The following is a 17,153-nucleotide window of genomic DNA, read 5'->3' on the forward strand; positions in this document are numbered from 1 at the left end:
AAAAATATATATTCTTGAACTCTGAGAGACTCTTCAGAATTTCTTTTACGTGACCCATGTTGGACGCGGGAAGGGCGTTATAGTAAAATTCTACCACAGAAATGTCTGTGTAAAATTATGTACTGTATAAGGCTTTTCTGTGGTTCAACGTAAAAATTACTTCAACACTAATGACTATCAGTCAAATGGCTAATATTTGCCTATGTCCAATAAAATCAGGCCAGATAAAATGTATTACCTCTATAACACCATAATTATGGCCTTACGAAAAATTCATGAATTGTAAATGTGATACTTTGTTGGCAAATTGTCTTAATTATCACATTACAACTAAACAGCAATTCATCATTTTTATTATGCACAAATCAGTTAATTAGATATAACACATGGGTGACCGGCCCCGAGAAATCTCGGTTTTATTCACGATATTGTTTTCGGTCTTCTCATGACATCTCTTGACCATATATTGAATTATTTCGGACTTGCACATTGAGTAGAATAAATCGTAGATGTATATCTGCCACTTTTCTTTTATTCACGGCCTCTTTTATTCTTTGATTTAGTCTCGAAACGTCGACTTTATTTCTGCCGATTCAGTCAATGACAAGATGGAGCGCCCGCGGAATACGGTGTTAGCTGACGACGATAAGAATTATATGCCTATGATCGTTCAAATGGATACAGTGATAATCAATTAGTGGAAAATGAATGTGAGAGTGATAGTGGAGGTGATATTCAAGCCTCTACACGCCGTAATTTACCTAGTGTGCTTATTTATTCAAGTGACTGACGACGACAATGATGTAAATATTAATGATGTGTTGTTGAATTGACACGCATTTGCTTGTTTATCTTAGATATTTTAGGTAATACTAGGGGCATTGGTCAGTACTCATACCAACTTTAAAGATAGTATCTTGACTGGTTTAATATGTATGTACATTTTTATAACCAAGTGCACCCTAGTATGCTTAGTAGAAAAATGTCCGGTCCACAGGGTATGTGACAAGCTCAAGCATCCAGTCAGCAATGTGTATCTTAATTTTCGATTTCCATTTTCGATGGTGGTCGTGTATTAGGGATCTTTAGCCGTTATTTGACGTTACAGCATAGATCGTTATGATATTAACTTTCCCATTAAAATTTTTGAAAACCTAAAATTAGTATATCCACTTAGGAAAGTAATGTCATTGTATCATTGCCTAGAAAACTAATTCCAGTATTACCAACTGTTGTCCCTTACTTATAAAAGTTCTCCATTTCTTCCCTTAGATCATATATTATTTCTGATTTGGTTTTTATTAAACATTTTTGCCTTAGACGTTATTTTACTGGACGAAAACTGCTCTAGCATTTTCATTAGACACGTTTCTCATTATACCAGGCAGCCCGCGAGCTCCCGTACTTTCTACTTGCCCCATGCACTAACGATGTATGGGATGCCTAATCACTTGTTTCTTAAGGAACTCTACAACGTGCTGTGTTTCGGATGTTGTGAAGCAAATAACAGCCATTTAGCTGCACACGTTCCATAACAGGGTGCACTTGTAAATACGCAAAGATGTAGCAAAGTAAATTTAATAACTTATTAATTTATACACGTGCAGACATTCCACTCTATAAAAAAGGTGTCAAAATACGTGTGTAGAAGGCAGACGTCTGTTTGGAACCTTCTGTGCACACCGTCTACGAGCTTCAACTACATTCCGACCAGATTCCTCATAAAATAAAATGATGCCTGTATATTCGTTATTGTTGAACACACTAACTATGGCCGATATGCAGACAGCAAATGTAGTGCTGCTGTACGATACTCCAGCCTAGTACTATGCGGTCGAAAACGAGCTTTACTAATGCAAGGGGTTGTATTATACTGGTAGCGCTGAGGAACATGCTGCGAGTGACCATCCGGTTGTTATCTCTTCATATTCTAATGTACAGTAACTTGCCTGCTGGTAGTAGAGCCCCTGTGAAAATACGTTAGTAGATATCCCATTCATCACTTTTGCATGCGGGGCATTTATAAGTAGAAAATACGGCGCTCGCGGGCCGCCTGGTATATAGACCTCTTACCTTTGATTATACTGATTTGGAAGACATCTCAGTGTAGAGTAGCACTAAACATGAGAAACTGTCCATTGTACTTACGTTTTTGTCTATAAGTAGCTGTCGCACGCGTCCATGACGGGGTAAATTTTACGTCATTTCAACAGTAATGCCATTTAGCGGATATGCGTGGCAACAGAAGGAGACAAACCACACCTCAACTAACAGTAGTCAGTCAGTGTAATGTTATAATTGGTATTCACCAGTGCGAAAAAAAGCTTTTATCTTGGTTTAAAGGTACGAAAACCGAGGTAACAGTTAAATTTATGTTCACCAACAACATTATCTCTGATAATGGGTATTATCTCGGTTTATAATTTTATAGGAGAAAGGTTGGCCGGTAAAATAGGAAAGAGAAAATGGCAGCTCGTAGACGTCTTAAATGTTTAACTGAAAGAGAAAATTACTGGGACGAGGAATATGGCCAAGGAATATGCAATAAAACGTCCTAGATGGATAAAAATAGCACGCTACATACTTCTAGGACTAAGTGACACACATTTTAGGTTATCTAAAGCTTCGACACTGTCATTGTTATCCATGTTCGAACATAACCTGGGATTCCCAACACATGGGTAGACTTGAGATGAATTCTCGATTTCTAAGGTGTGTTATAAAGTTATTATTGCGATGGTTAAGTACACTACAGCGCAGAGAATATTTTTGGTCGAGTGTTATTTGCACAAGAAGAAGGTGCCTTCGAAAATTCCGCAGACATTTTCCCGGTACGACAGTACCATCAAAACTTTGCGTGCAACAACTCGTTCACAAGTGGCGTGGTACTGGTCACGCAATCAATAAGAAGGAACAGGGAAAGAGAACAGCTCTCACACAGGAGAAGTTAGAACATATACAGGTAATACTGCAAGTCAGTCCACGCAAGCCGCTCAGGAAACTGGTATTTTATATTCGTTAGCACGTAATGCAACACAAATATAACATTTTCGATTTTACCGGTCTCATTCAGTCCATAATAATAATAATAGTAATAATAATAATAATAATAATAATAATAATAATAATAATAATAATAATAATAATAATCGTATTGCCTCAGCAGCCGTGTGCAGACATTTCAACTTGACGCCATCTGGCTGTCTGCTCGTCAATTTCGACGTTCCGTTTTACTCTAGGCCCACTAGGTGGCAGACAGAGTAAACCGAAACTATCTCGGGCGTCTATGCCTGAGATTTAATGAATTTTGTCGGTTAAACACCAAATGTGTCACCAGAGATCTTTTACATGCCGACATCGTACGACATGGAGTGCCGAATGGACTTTTTTCCGTCCTTCAAAAATCCGACTACCTCTTCGGGGTTTGAACCCGCTATCTTGGGATCCGGAGGCCGACACTCTACCACTGATCCACAGAGGCACTCATTCAGTCCATAATATACAGATTTCATTGCAACAATAAGAATTTACAAATGGCTAATAAATAGTGTTCACGACGGTATCGTGGATCTGAGCTTTATTTATATTTACATATTCATTTGTCCTGAGCAAGTATATAACTGGTGAGATCAGATTCGTTTAGTATCTATAGGCCACCAAGAAATGTCAATTTCTAAAAATATGTACAACTGCAAAAGGTACACATAATAAAGTAGAAATCAAACATGATTGTTTGCTGGTTAAACAACATCTCTCTGGTAGCTAATTTTGTAAAACATATACGAAAGGGAACTGAGCAAGAGAGATGAGTATCTCCTGCGTCAGCTGTCAACGCTTCTTAACACGCCAAGCGATTTGGCGCTGGCTTGAGGATTTCCACGGTCTGTGACCAAACGTGTGAAGCCTTAAATTATACTCCCTGTTCCATTGATACTTGACATGATGTAAAGTCTTTGAGAGAATGGATTGTGGCCAATAGGTCTCCGGAAACGGACTGACTAGCCCATAACCCTGACATAAACTGCATAGAACATCTCAGGGATGCGTTAAATCATCTACTTCGCTCCAGATCACTACAATTCACATTACGAACCGAGTTATGATAAAGCAAAAAGTAGCCTCACTTCCAGATAGTCTATCGCATTTGGAGTCTCATTACAGTTCTACTCTTAAGGTTAGTCGTACTGCAATAGCACTATCTGGCCCTGTGAGGAAAGCAATGGCGAACTACCTGACTCCTCGTCGTGCTTAGTACGTCTCATTGGGTCATCGCCATAGGTTTTTGCGGTTTCCCTATAACTGTATAAACTTCGGTGAGACTATCTGAGGATCCACCCAGCCTTCGGGCTGATGACCTAGCAGACAATAACATGTGTAGTTTAAATGGATAGTTTATTGCTCCACGCCTCATTCCAATTTACAGATGTCCTCAAGGAATTTCAGTGTGATACTAACATCAAATTAAAGAGAAATAGAACCAGGGATAAAAACAACTGCGGAAGAATAATAAGTGCGAAAGTGTATTGAAATTAAAAGAAGACATTATTCCACTCCTTCTGGGAGGTGCCTCTTGAGACAGTTCCCTGAGTTGTCTGTTGAGTTCCATGCAGAGTGTACGTTGCCTTGATACTCATAAGATAAATTTGTAGGCCTCTGGAGTTGTTGATCTTTTCTTTATTAGATCGGAGAAAGTGGACGGGCTTTTATGGCATGTGACATAGTTAGTATATTAACTTGATGTAGATATTCATTCTTAAGTCTGTTCGAAACTTTCACTATCCACGACGTCAGAAAATTTTTAGATTTCTGTTCATTTTAATGTATAATGAATTTACTTTATTTACTTTACTTTACTTTACCTCGAAACTGGGGAATCAATTTTTATACTGTATAACAACATTTTAAACCATACCTACTACAGCAGCAGTAGATATTTGTAAAAACATTTTCTTTTTACTGGGGAACCAACTCCTGTACTGACCCTTGAAATGTTCAGTAACAAACTCGAGTATCCCTTAGAAGATGGTTGGGAACCAACTGACATATTTGGGAACCAGCTCCAGCTCCAGTCTAGCCTGAGGTAGACATCATTTAACCGGCTCCACAAAGAAGCTTCTTCCGTTCAAGTGGGAAAATTACGTTCTTTTAACCTGGTATCTTGGTATTACGAATCTACTGCTCCTTCTGGGAAGGTATCCCTTGCCAGCAGTTCACTGAGCTGTCTGTTAGGTCCCATGGATGGGCATGTTGCCTTGGTGCTCCTGAGGTGAGATTTTACGACCTGAAGTAGTTGACCTATTTCTCAAAACGTTTATCAGATGGTACCAAGTCGGGGAAGGGGATGGGCTTTTGGAGTATGTAATGTAGTACTGTATTAGTTTGTACCAAACCTTGTAATCACATTTTAATTTGAAAATGTAGTTTTGGATTAGGCCTGGTATAATGAGATATCTGGAGAGCCCCACATAGGGCGAATTTGTAATTAATGAAGTTTCTAATTTTTTAACTCTGTGAATTATCAAGATGTAGTTTGGAACAAGCCCTTGTTTAAAGGGTTATCTGATGAATCCATAAAATGTTTGATTTTGTTTTAAAAAATTATCCATCTTTCTAACATTTATGAACTGCTACGAGTTACTTCGAATGTGTAGGTTGGACCAGCCCTTGTTTAAAGTGGTATTTTATTTTTTTATTTTTTTTTTCGATTTTTTTGATTTTGATTTGATTTGATTTGATTTGATTTGATTTGATTTGATTTGATTTGATTTGATTTGATTTGATTTGATTTGATTTGATTTGATTTGATTTGATTTGATTTGATTTGATTTGATTTGATTTGATTTGATTTGATTTGATTTGATTTGATTTGATTTGATTTGATTTGATTTGATTTGATTTGATTTGATTTGATTTGATTTGATTTGATTTGATTTGATTTGATTTGATTTGATTTGATTTGATTTGATTTGATTTGATTTGATTTGATTTGATTTGATTTGATTTGATTTGATTTGATTTGATTTGATTTGATTTGATTTGATTTGATTTGATTTGATTTGATTTGATTTGATTTGATTTGATTTGATTTGATTTGATTTGATTTGATTTGATTTGATTTGATTTGATTTGATTTGATTTGATTTGATTTGATTTGATTTGATTTGATTTGATTTGATTTGATTTGATTTGATTTGATTTGATTTGATTATTTATCATTAACAGAGTTACTGATTCTCCAATTACAGATGATATAATACATTCAAATAATAACAATATTAACAGAACTTACTACTACCACTAATAATTATAAATAAGCAATATATAATATATACATATTTACAAAACACATTAGGAAGAAAAAAAGACATGAAAACAGAAAAGTGTTTATACATTTGAAATGACCGAAGGAAGGAAGTATAACTTTCAGTTACTAAATGGGCAGAACAAGATACAAGGAACACTTTGTCTATGAAGCGTCCATAAGATGTCTGCGAATTTCACTAGCTGACGAGTGAAATATATCCACTATCCCGCTAATTTCGTTCAGGGATCTTAGGGCCTGCATAAACCAAGAGCTCCTGTGTGATTCCGTTCTGCACCTGGGTAAGTGATGATTTGTTTTAAATTTATTCTTCACGCCTTTGTCATTGAAAATTGTTGTTTATCATGGTATTGGATATGATAGGGCTATTGCTCCTACTAAATTTTATATGTAACTCCTTGTATTACAACTTCTTTCTTCTTGGTAATATCTGCGCCTTTCAAATAGGCACTCCCAGAATTACGAGTACTTGGGATCAGCATGGCCATATAATCTTGTGGTACACCTTGTGGTATGTTCAAAAGATCTTTTCCCTGTCACCTAATCCTTTGGTCACTTTCTCCATGATCGAGAAGCGATTCACGAGAAGGGATTTATCTCGTTTCATTATATGACCATACGAGCAAAACTGCGTCTCTCGAAGTTCTCGCTGATAGGGGTGATTTTAAATGTTCCTCTCGGGCGTTCATTTCGAAATCTATCCTTCAAGGTGTTGCAAGCAGAACGTCGTAGCATTGACATCTGCGCCCCAAACAGTTGTTGATGAAGCTCCTCTTTCTTGATCCAAAACTCAGAACCATATTGAAGAGGAGGATGGATGATGGATTTACACGTCTTGCCTTTCAATATGACTAGCGTCTGCCTATCGCACATGATTCTCCTTAACTCACGCCGTTTTATCTTGCATTACTTATTGTATAATAAATATATTTTAATGTTCCTTTATTTTTTTGTAATCAGCTTGATCTTAAACAAATCCAGCAGCTTTTTCTCCTTCTTCCTTGCCATCCTGCACTGTCATTTCAGTCGTATGGTCACAAACTAAACTTTGTTTTTCATATCCTCAGCCGCGAGGCTAAGGGAGTAATCGTACGGGCAGGAGACTGGGACTTCGCCAGCAGCAAAGAACCCCTGAAGCCTCAAGACCGGAGGGTGAAGTCGATCATCATTCACCCACAGTTCAACGACCGAACTCTCATCAATGATGTGGCTCTCTTAGTGCTCAGCAAGCCACTCGAACCCGCTCTTCATCTGGACACCATTTGTCTACCAGAACCCGGCACTGACTTCACGGAACAGCGATGCATTGTATCTTCATGGGGTTCACAGGGCACGGGTGAGAGTACCCCTATGAATACATATTTAAAATAATAATAATAATAATAATAATAATAATAATAATAATAATAATCATGGGGAATAATAGCGAGTGAAATCGTCTTCCGCTTCACAGCAAGATGTCAAGGGTTTCAATTTCGGTTAATGCATGTGTAGTTTGGAAGTGAAAAATTACATATCTTTACACCTAAACTTGGAGGTAGCGTGGCTATAATCACACCAATAGTCACGTAAAACAACAAGCTTACTTTATTAAAGTACTAGCTGATGTACCAGTGCTTCCCTACGGAATTCTACATTGTGTACAAAATTCTAGGCTAGGTAGTGTATACGTTGTGAGCAAGATTGTATTAAATTGCATAGCTCTTAACGTTTGCCTAGAAACGCAACGGGAAAGTCACCAAGCGTCTTTTCTCATATGAAGACTACCGAGCTCGATAGCTGCAGTCGCTTTAGTGCGGCCAGTATCCAGTATTCAGGTGATAGTAGGTTCGAACCCCACTGTCGGCAGCCCTGAAAATGGTTTTCCGTGGTTTCCCATTTTCACACCAGGCAAATGTTGGGGCTGTACCTTAATTAAGGCCACGGCTGCTTCCTTCCCACTCCTATCCCTTTCCTGTCGCATCGTCGCCATAAGACGTATGTATGTCGGTGCGACGTAAAGCAACTAGCAAAAAAAAAAAAAAAAAAAAAAAAAGTCGTATGAAGACTGGGTTAGGAAATGTTCGTTGTAATGGTAGCTATTTGCTTTACGTCGCACCGACACAGATAGGTCTTATGGCGACGATGGGATAGGAAAGGCCTAGGAATTGGAAGGAAGCGGCCGTAGCCTTAATTAAGGTACAGCCCCGGCATTTGCCTGGTGTGAAAATGGGAAACCACGGAAAACCATCTTCAGGGCTGCCGACAGTGGGGCTCGAACCCACTATCTCTCGATGACTGGATACTGGCCGCCCTTAAGCGACTGCAGCTATCGAGCTTGGTCTGTAATGGTAGGACTGCTTGCCTACCATCAGTCACAATCAGGGTGGGGAGTTTTCATCCATTATAATGGCAGACACTCACTCTCCACCTGCCGTTTTACATCATCAGAAAGACTGTCTTAGTGGTTTTCCCAACTGAAATGAACATAGGTCATTACAATGACGTCAGTAGGAATGGCGCGATTAAAAGCAATGCTTTCATATGAAATACTCGATCAAATGAAAAATCACACATTTTCTCACTTTTAATGAACAGTACTACGCTGCCGATCTACCAGCCCAATCTCCCAGAACAGGAATGCCCAAGCCGCAAACAGACGTGGTCGATGATCACTCTTAGTTTTTTTCGGTGGGGGGGGGGGGCGGTGAATATTGGAGAATCCAGCCGTTTCCTAGGAGTACCCTTATAAGTCGTAAAATCCCAATTCAATACACTGGCGGCGGAAAAAATCTGTCTGACTTGGAGGCAAATTTTCCCTCCAAGACGGAGGAGAAACCCCCTCTTCACTGCTAATTTTGAATAAAATGAATGTAGAATTTAATAAAAGTGAAGAGGAAGAAGCTTTTATTAAGGAACGGCTCCTTTTTGGGTTGAATTTTGAGATACTTAGTGAATTGCAGTGCTATAATTTGGAATTATAGGCCTACACTGTAACTCTAGACCATACTATAGGTATCTCTAGGTCATACTACTACTAAGTGAGTCTTTGCCTTAGTTGTGCACACTACTAATTCAAAACAGCGCGCCAGAGCAGGGATCGAGTAGCTGGAATACTATGACGAACCAGTGTGTTACGTACCAGCAGTATCAGAAAATGTATGAACCAGAGGAATGATATGCTAAAGAAGAACGTTTTATAACTCCCTAGCTATTTCCCGCCAATATTCAGTCAGGCTGTTATACTCGGTACGCAGCAGTAATCCCATCTATCGGAGACATAAGAGACAAAGAATATCACAACAAAAAATGGTCAATGTAATATTATTGTTGATCAAAGTTATGCGCTTTCGATATTGTAGGCCTTCACATTTAGTTCTCCTCCGACTCTGAACTACCACTCTTATCATAGTAGGTACGGTAAAAGTGAATAAAACATAAACGATCGGATATTGTATTCTCTATAACATTTGTTATGTAGTACATTTCGGTACGACCTATAACCTAGGTCTTTAAATATTAAATTTTAGGTGCCTTTCCCTAAACTACAATTTCATCCAGGGTGAATAAAATGTTTATAGCTTAGACTGTAGTTTGATATTCCCCGACTCTATATACCGATTTTCACTAAATACTGTCAACCCATTTCCTCGTAGCTGGGCGTTGATATGGACTTAGCAGCAAAAATACAAATTCATGAATATCTGTGTTATCACAGCCGGCGCGGTAAAAATGTTAAAGACAAATGATCGGAAAATTAATTCTATATAACTTTAGTTACGTGGTATATATCGATACGGCGACTTATAATATAAATATTTGAGAATTAAATTTTTGGCTTTCCCTAAACTACCATTTCACTCAACGTGAATAAAATAATTTATAGCATAGATTGTAGTGGCTCATCCCCCGACTTTACATACCGATTTTTGTTAAATTCTGTTCAGCTGTTTTCTCGTGATGTGTGTACATACAGACATACATACTGATAGACAGATAGACAGACAATTACGGAAAAGTAAAAAGTGTATTTCCTTATTACTGTGAACATGACTGATACAGATATACGATTATTTTCAAACTCTGAGCAATGTACAGACAAAACTCTTATTTTATATATAGATATTGTCCCCTTTTCCGGCGTCGCTCAGTCGGCGGAGCGAGAGTCCCAAAGGGTGGAACGTTCGCAGGGCCATTTTTACTGTTTCGGGACAGACCTTATGACTTTTTTAATTTGCAGGTTTATAGGTGACTGGATGGGTGACACAGCATGATAAAAAATCGGAACAAAAAGAACAATAACATTTATTAAATACACAACAGTCTGGACATGCAGATGAGAAAAGAAAAACTACGTATACCAATACAATTCAAATTGAGAGCTCCTGATCTGTAATGTGAACATATTGTACCGGGAAATGATTAGGGATCTGGACATGAGAATCTTCACGTAGGGGTGGACGGCTCTTATGGAGCAGGTACAGAGAGGCGTACGCCGAGCAAAATAATAGTTGGGCTTAAAGCTTAATTTATTCACCATCATGTATTTATGGGCAATGTTTCCTACTGTATTATTCCTGCTCCTTTTCACGAAATATTTGTTTCGTTGGCAAATTATTTAAACATTAAAGCAAGTTATTTTACACAATTTTCGTAATGCAATGTTTACCTGATTTAAAAACATGATATCCACAAAAGATTGCCTTTATCTTGATGTTTTGAAAATAATTTGTTTTTACGCAAGTCACCATAAACTAACTGAAATGAATGTCTTTCACCAGAAGATCAAATTCCAAATTCCAAATAATGAATTGTTTCCCTACAGTCTTTTTAAATAATAAATATCACTTGTTTCCTACAGTCTTTTTAAATAATAAATTTCACTTTAAAATAAATACTCTTTCACTTTCAAAGTTTGTGAAGTTCTCCCTTAAAGTTTTTATACGTATGAAAAATTTTACACTTCGAAAATAACGCTAACTAGAATTTAGTAAAAGTTTAGTTTCCAATGAGCGTTGTAATAATTGTTCGTAAAGCTGCTAAACGAAGTCACTGATTTTACTATTCCACTTGGCAAGAAGAAAGTTTGTTTTGTGGAATTTTATGCACTTGTTTTGAAATTGGTTTAAAATACACTTCATATCACCTGTTTTTACTGGAACTCAGGACTGGAATGTAGACAGCTGCTGGTCAGCGAACAGCAAGTTGTCACCATAGGCAGCCGGTGTCGTGAAGTCATCACCATAGCACCACGCTCCATATCCCATGTTGATACCGCAGTTCCATTCCCTTGTTGACACGTCCCACGTCGACTCGAGATTCAGCTTGTGTAGCGGCAGGCAGATATGATAATAACGAGAAATAGGCACTCGTCAGGATTTCGCTCGTCACTGTGTAGTGTAGCGAACACGAGAAAGTTCAACTGACTGTGATTGCTTGGTAGTGTCCCATTCGAAATAAGTCGTATTTGCACTTCATAAATGTATGCACGGCATTTTGTTATGTGCACTTGTTCACTGTTCTTAACACTAGCAGCAAAATTACGAAAACTCATTTATCGGAATAACTGTTCACAGTACTAATATAATCATTGGTATGATACACGAAAAAAAGGTATATTTACAACAGTAGAAGTGTTCTAAACACATGCATGTTTGTATGTTCAAATAGCTACAGTGTTTTGAAGAAGTCGTCTAATGCGGCACTGTCTTGTTCACCCGAGACGAATCACACTTGTATTAAATACCAATCTTCAAACACTTTCATTGCGTTACTTGCTTTAAAAGACTATGTATTTATGTATTTCACTGGAAAATTGCTTTAATATGCACCCGCTTTTAAATTAAAAATGTTCCAAGTTAAAGATAAATCTGGTGTGAGTACAAGTTCTAAACACTCGCTTTTGACTGAGCTGAAGTTTAAATACATTATACCACAGTTTAAGTTACTGTCACACATTCTAGAAATAGTCCTAGTAGTTCGCGAAAACTAAGTTCGTATTTTAATTTTCGAATAATTTGTAAGTCCACAAGTATCACTTTGAATACAAGTCTTTTGACGACAATTACGGCAGAGTTCTTACCGGCGAACCTCACTCGTGGCGGCTATGTTCGAACCTCGGCGTAGTCACTCGCGTACAACATCGTGTTGTTCCTTCAGCTGCGAGTTATGAACTGACTTTTACTTGGCGAATCCCTGTCCTTTTACACCATTCCTTTCCATGCAATCACGCGCTGTACACGTGATCGGCGCGTCATAGCAATGTCACTCCCTTGCGTGAAGCTCGTGACGTAGTTACTCTCTCTCACTCAAAAGTTCCAGCTGTGACTTTGTTTACTTCGCAGTACCTCACGCTGAAATAAATTATGTTCCAGACCGCTGGCGGTTCCTGGTATAATATGTACACTGGATGCTTATGGGTTCCATTCGTTACAACCCATCTTCATTTAAACACCTTGTCCGAAACCATGCTTCGGTCAAAATCGTCGGTTTACGGAACTGTAACATTGAACCAATCATAATGTTAGCGAAAGTCGTTATGACCAATAGTGCTACATTAGATCATTAAATTATACAATATTCCCTTGATGAATAAATTCTTTACCAATTTTACTGCTCCTTTATACAAGTTCTGGGCTAATCCCCATCAATTAATTCACCAATTCACCATGACTCTTTGGAAAATTCATTGATTAATTCTCTGGAAATTTCCTTTACAAATCTTTGGAAAATTCTTGCAACATTTTCATTGGGAAATTCTTTCGCAAATACTTAGAAAATTCGCTTACAAATACTTAAATCTTTGAACATTATCGTAAGAAAATCCCTTTAACATTTACTTGGGAAATTCTTTTACAATTCCATTGGAAAATTCTTTTACATTTCATTGGAAAATTCTTTTAACATTTCATTGGAAAATTCTTTGGCAAGTTTCCCCTCCTTCTCAGATTACGTTCAACTGTATTATTTTTATTAAAACTTTTAAACAATCATTCACTTACTAATTTACTGTGGATAGACAGCAGAGTATCACGTAGTGAAACGCGCAACAAACGGAATCAAAACTCCACATGACCATAAACCATATGAAAAATCACCAAAAGAAATATTACTGTTGAAACACATGGATAAACTGTCACACAATTACACAGTCTCCCCCAAATTTTTATCAGCAGATTTCATCACAGTATTATTATTATTATTATTATTATTATTATTATTATTATTATTATTATTATTATTATTATTATTATTATTATTATTATTATTATTATTATTATGTCTCCCTTATGTCTCCCTTCAGAATTAGGTTGAATATCCTCGCATTATTTGCAGATAATAGCAATGAATCACCATGACATGCGATGAATGACCAAAATAGGATGAATAAAAACAATCATCACCACCATCACTTAGGGATACATCGAAGAATGCACTCATATAACCTCATGGAAAAAATTATTAAGTCTTTACACAATACAAGCTGTTGAGCCGAAATTTATTAATAATCCCTGAATAATTAACCATATCACCATAAATCACAATACCCTTACGACTAACATGTACCATAGCGGTCATCGTGTTGTCTATTATTATCATTAAAATTAATCATCACAATCATCGCTCACATTTAACTCTCAACAACAACTTTAAATTGTTCCGACTCATTATTGTTATATCCATGATTGTTATTCCTAAACGCATCATCTCGATGAGCTGCCTACAGTCCACAGCTATCACCTTCCCTTTTTTTTTTTTTTTTTTTTTTTTTTTTGCTAGTTGCTTTACGTCGCACCGACACAGATAGGTCTTATGGCGACGATGGGATAGGAAAGGCCTAGGAGTGGGAAGGAAACGGCCGTGGCCTTAATTAAGGTACAGCCCCAGCATTTGCTTGGTGTGAAAATGGGAAACCACGGAAAACCATTTTCAGGGCTGCCGATAGTGGGGTTCGAACCTACTATCTCCCGAATACTGGATACTGGCCGCATTTAAACGACTGCAGCTATCGAGCTCGGTACCTTCCCTTTTAAGGTCAGAATTACTTCACAAGTCATTCTCTACCAATACTTCGATTAAATCGTTGCTGTAATATAATCCGATAATTTATTATTATCGTCATGATTTTTAATGAAGTCATACATCTTCCTTATTATTATTAGCCTTCATTTCCCCGTAATCCATTTTTTAAGACCGTAATTACACGTAACCTCGTGAAATTCACTAACAAATGGGGTTATCAATCACTGAATCAACACTGTAACATTCAAAGAAATCAACAAATGAAATCAATGAATCAATAAATCACTGACTGCTCTACCATCACCACAATTTAAATACTACATCTCTAACTAAATCTACGTTGCATTATATAAGAATACAATCCAACTAGCAATCTACCGAAAGAAAGGAAAATGTGACAAAAGTACTTATTATTCCGATGTAAATCTCCGGCGTCTTGAATATAGGTGTAGATGTAGGTTCCTCCTCCAGATTATGGCGGATTGTAGGTGAACAAATTCATCTGCTGGCTCACACACGTCGGCTTAACACATCAGGATTCCTGTGCAGTCAAATGGTGTAGAATTACTCCAGCGGTGTTTTAGAGTTCCCCAGGATTTCCTTCTTGGTCGGTCCATGATGACAACTGGCCTTCGTTGATGTTGCTGAAACTAAAATTTTATATTAAAATTGGATCCACACTCGTTGTAGTCTAGCAGTTTACCTTACAGTACTTAACTGGCGCAATTATGTACAATGTGGTTCAACCCTGCAGAAAGCTTCAATTCTTGACCTTATTTATCAGTTTACAGCACTTCACTGAGTTGTTGTAATCTCGAATATTCCACTATATTACTGTTGAAAACGATGTTCCTCGGCCAGGTTTACTCTCGAAGCTTCCATTTCAACGATCATCTTCCCTCGTAATACCTAATAGAACATTCCAAAAGTTTCTGCGGCAAACTCGACGTAACGTCTTCTGGTGACTGTCTGTGGTTTGGAATCTTTCACCCAGGAAAATGTACTGCAATGAGATATCGTACTAGGCTGACCCGTCAGTACAGAAAATTAAATTGGCACACTCGAATACCGTAACATCGTACAGTACTATCTCATAGTCAACAAATTTCTTCAACAGCTTTAGCAGTGACTATCGTACTCCATCTGTATCTCAGTCTTACGGAAAACACACTGTTCGTCTTCCTTCCAGAATGATTCTCTGACTATAGAACGGCTTCGCTAATTCTCATTGGTCGACAGCTATTCTGCGACGTGATTCGTTATTCCGTATTTGGTGTAGATATTTCTGGAATCTCTCTCCCCTTCGTCTCCGGCACTCGCTATGTGACGTAACCCTTTTGATGTATGATGTCCTTGACCTCCTGACACAGTTTTAACTCGCCCGCAGCGGAACCGCCTGGTAACCAGCTGATGATCGTTCGTGCGTAGACGCGTGTTACATTACGAGAATTGAACCAACCTCTCTAAATCCAATAAAATGCCATTTGGACGGGTACAATATAGACTTGCAAATGTACCCGTGCCTCGCTACGGTATTCTACATTGTATATGGATTTCTCCGTAAATTACTGTAAAGACTGTGAATAAGGTTATATCGAATTGCATGTCTCTTAGCGCAACCGAAAAACAAAACAAGGAGGACGCCATACATTGTTTCCGATGTAAGCAGTGGCCTACGCTGAGTCCAAGACGTGGACTACCACTAGACTTAGGTTACTCTTTGGCGATGGTTGGTTTAGTGAATGTCAAGTCTTTTAAACGTTTTGATCTGCAACAAAGAACAGTTGCCTTATGGATAAAACAGGATAAACAGGGACATAATTGCCCATAATTGCACATAACCAGCCATTAACAAAAGTCAAGGAGTCGAAACTCCAACACTCCTTATAGAAATTACTAAAAACCTAAGTGGTCTTATGGCGTAAAGATACAGAGGTTAATCGCATACTACAAGAGGGTGACTAAAGGTGAAACCGTTAAAGCCAAGACGAGATTGACAAAATTTAGAGTTTGAAAACTTCAGTAACCCAATTGCAAGGTTGAATGGGAGATGGCGGAGGGTCACCACTATTCTTTCCCTTATATTACGTATTTCCCGGTAGGCAACAGAAACACAGTCCCAGACTTCGCCAAAATCCTACATTTAAACCACCAGTTTAGAAAATTGCATTAAAAGAAAATGGCTAAAACCTTCCCCTCAAACTACCCTCAGGTGCTATCACATGTTTAGGCAAATTCTGCCATTACCTTGTGTCGCTGGATGTTCTTCAAGCAGGCCGCACCCCTGCCTCCTAGGCATCCGTCAAGTCACACTCCCAAGCACTGGAGCAATTCAGACAAGACGGCCCTAAAGTGCCCTGCTTATGTAGTTCTGTAAGGGGAAGCCTCCCGATTAAATTGAACCACACTTTGCTTATATGCTGAATTCCTGAACACAACCCCGGTTTTGATTGGCTAGAGAACATATTTACAAGCATCTGATATTTAGATTACAGTAGAGGAGGAACCAGCTGAAGTGTTGACAACTCAGGTACATTTAAAAAAAACAGTCTTCAGTAAAAGGTTTACTAATAACCAAAATGATATTTCCTAAGTTCTAGGTTTGTTTTCAGTGCCTGAGAGTGAGCTAGCAAATCTATGTTAGAGCCATCTAACTGTAGAAGACGAAATTCTTTGGGAGTTTACAAGTTCAAATCCATTGCCATAGATGGCCGTAGAGAAGGCGCGCAGTTTAAATAGCCGGGGAACACACTTCATACACACAAAACACATCACACTACCACCCACCACAGAAACGCGTAATAGTGATGACATTCCACCACACAGCGTT

General features: G+C 38.1%; 1 protein-coding gene across 1 annotated transcript in view; it reads left to right on the top strand.

The window, feature by feature from the left end:
• Positions 1 to 17,153, top strand: part of LOC136874818 (phenoloxidase-activating factor 2) — a 63,496-nt gene that overhangs the window by 23,664 nt on the left and 22,679 nt on the right. The window contains exon 3 of the mRNA XM_067148496.2: positions 7,390 to 7,658. Within this exon, the coding sequence (XP_067004597.2) occupies positions 7,390 to 7,658 (269 nt within the window). The remainder of the gene's footprint in view (positions 1 to 7,389; positions 7,659 to 17,153) is intronic.

This window comes from Anabrus simplex, chromosome 5 (assembly GCF_040414725.1).
Source record: "Anabrus simplex isolate iqAnaSimp1 chromosome 5, ASM4041472v1, whole genome shotgun sequence".
Lineage (NCBI taxonomy): Eukaryota > Metazoa > Arthropoda > Insecta > Orthoptera > Tettigoniidae > Anabrus > Anabrus simplex.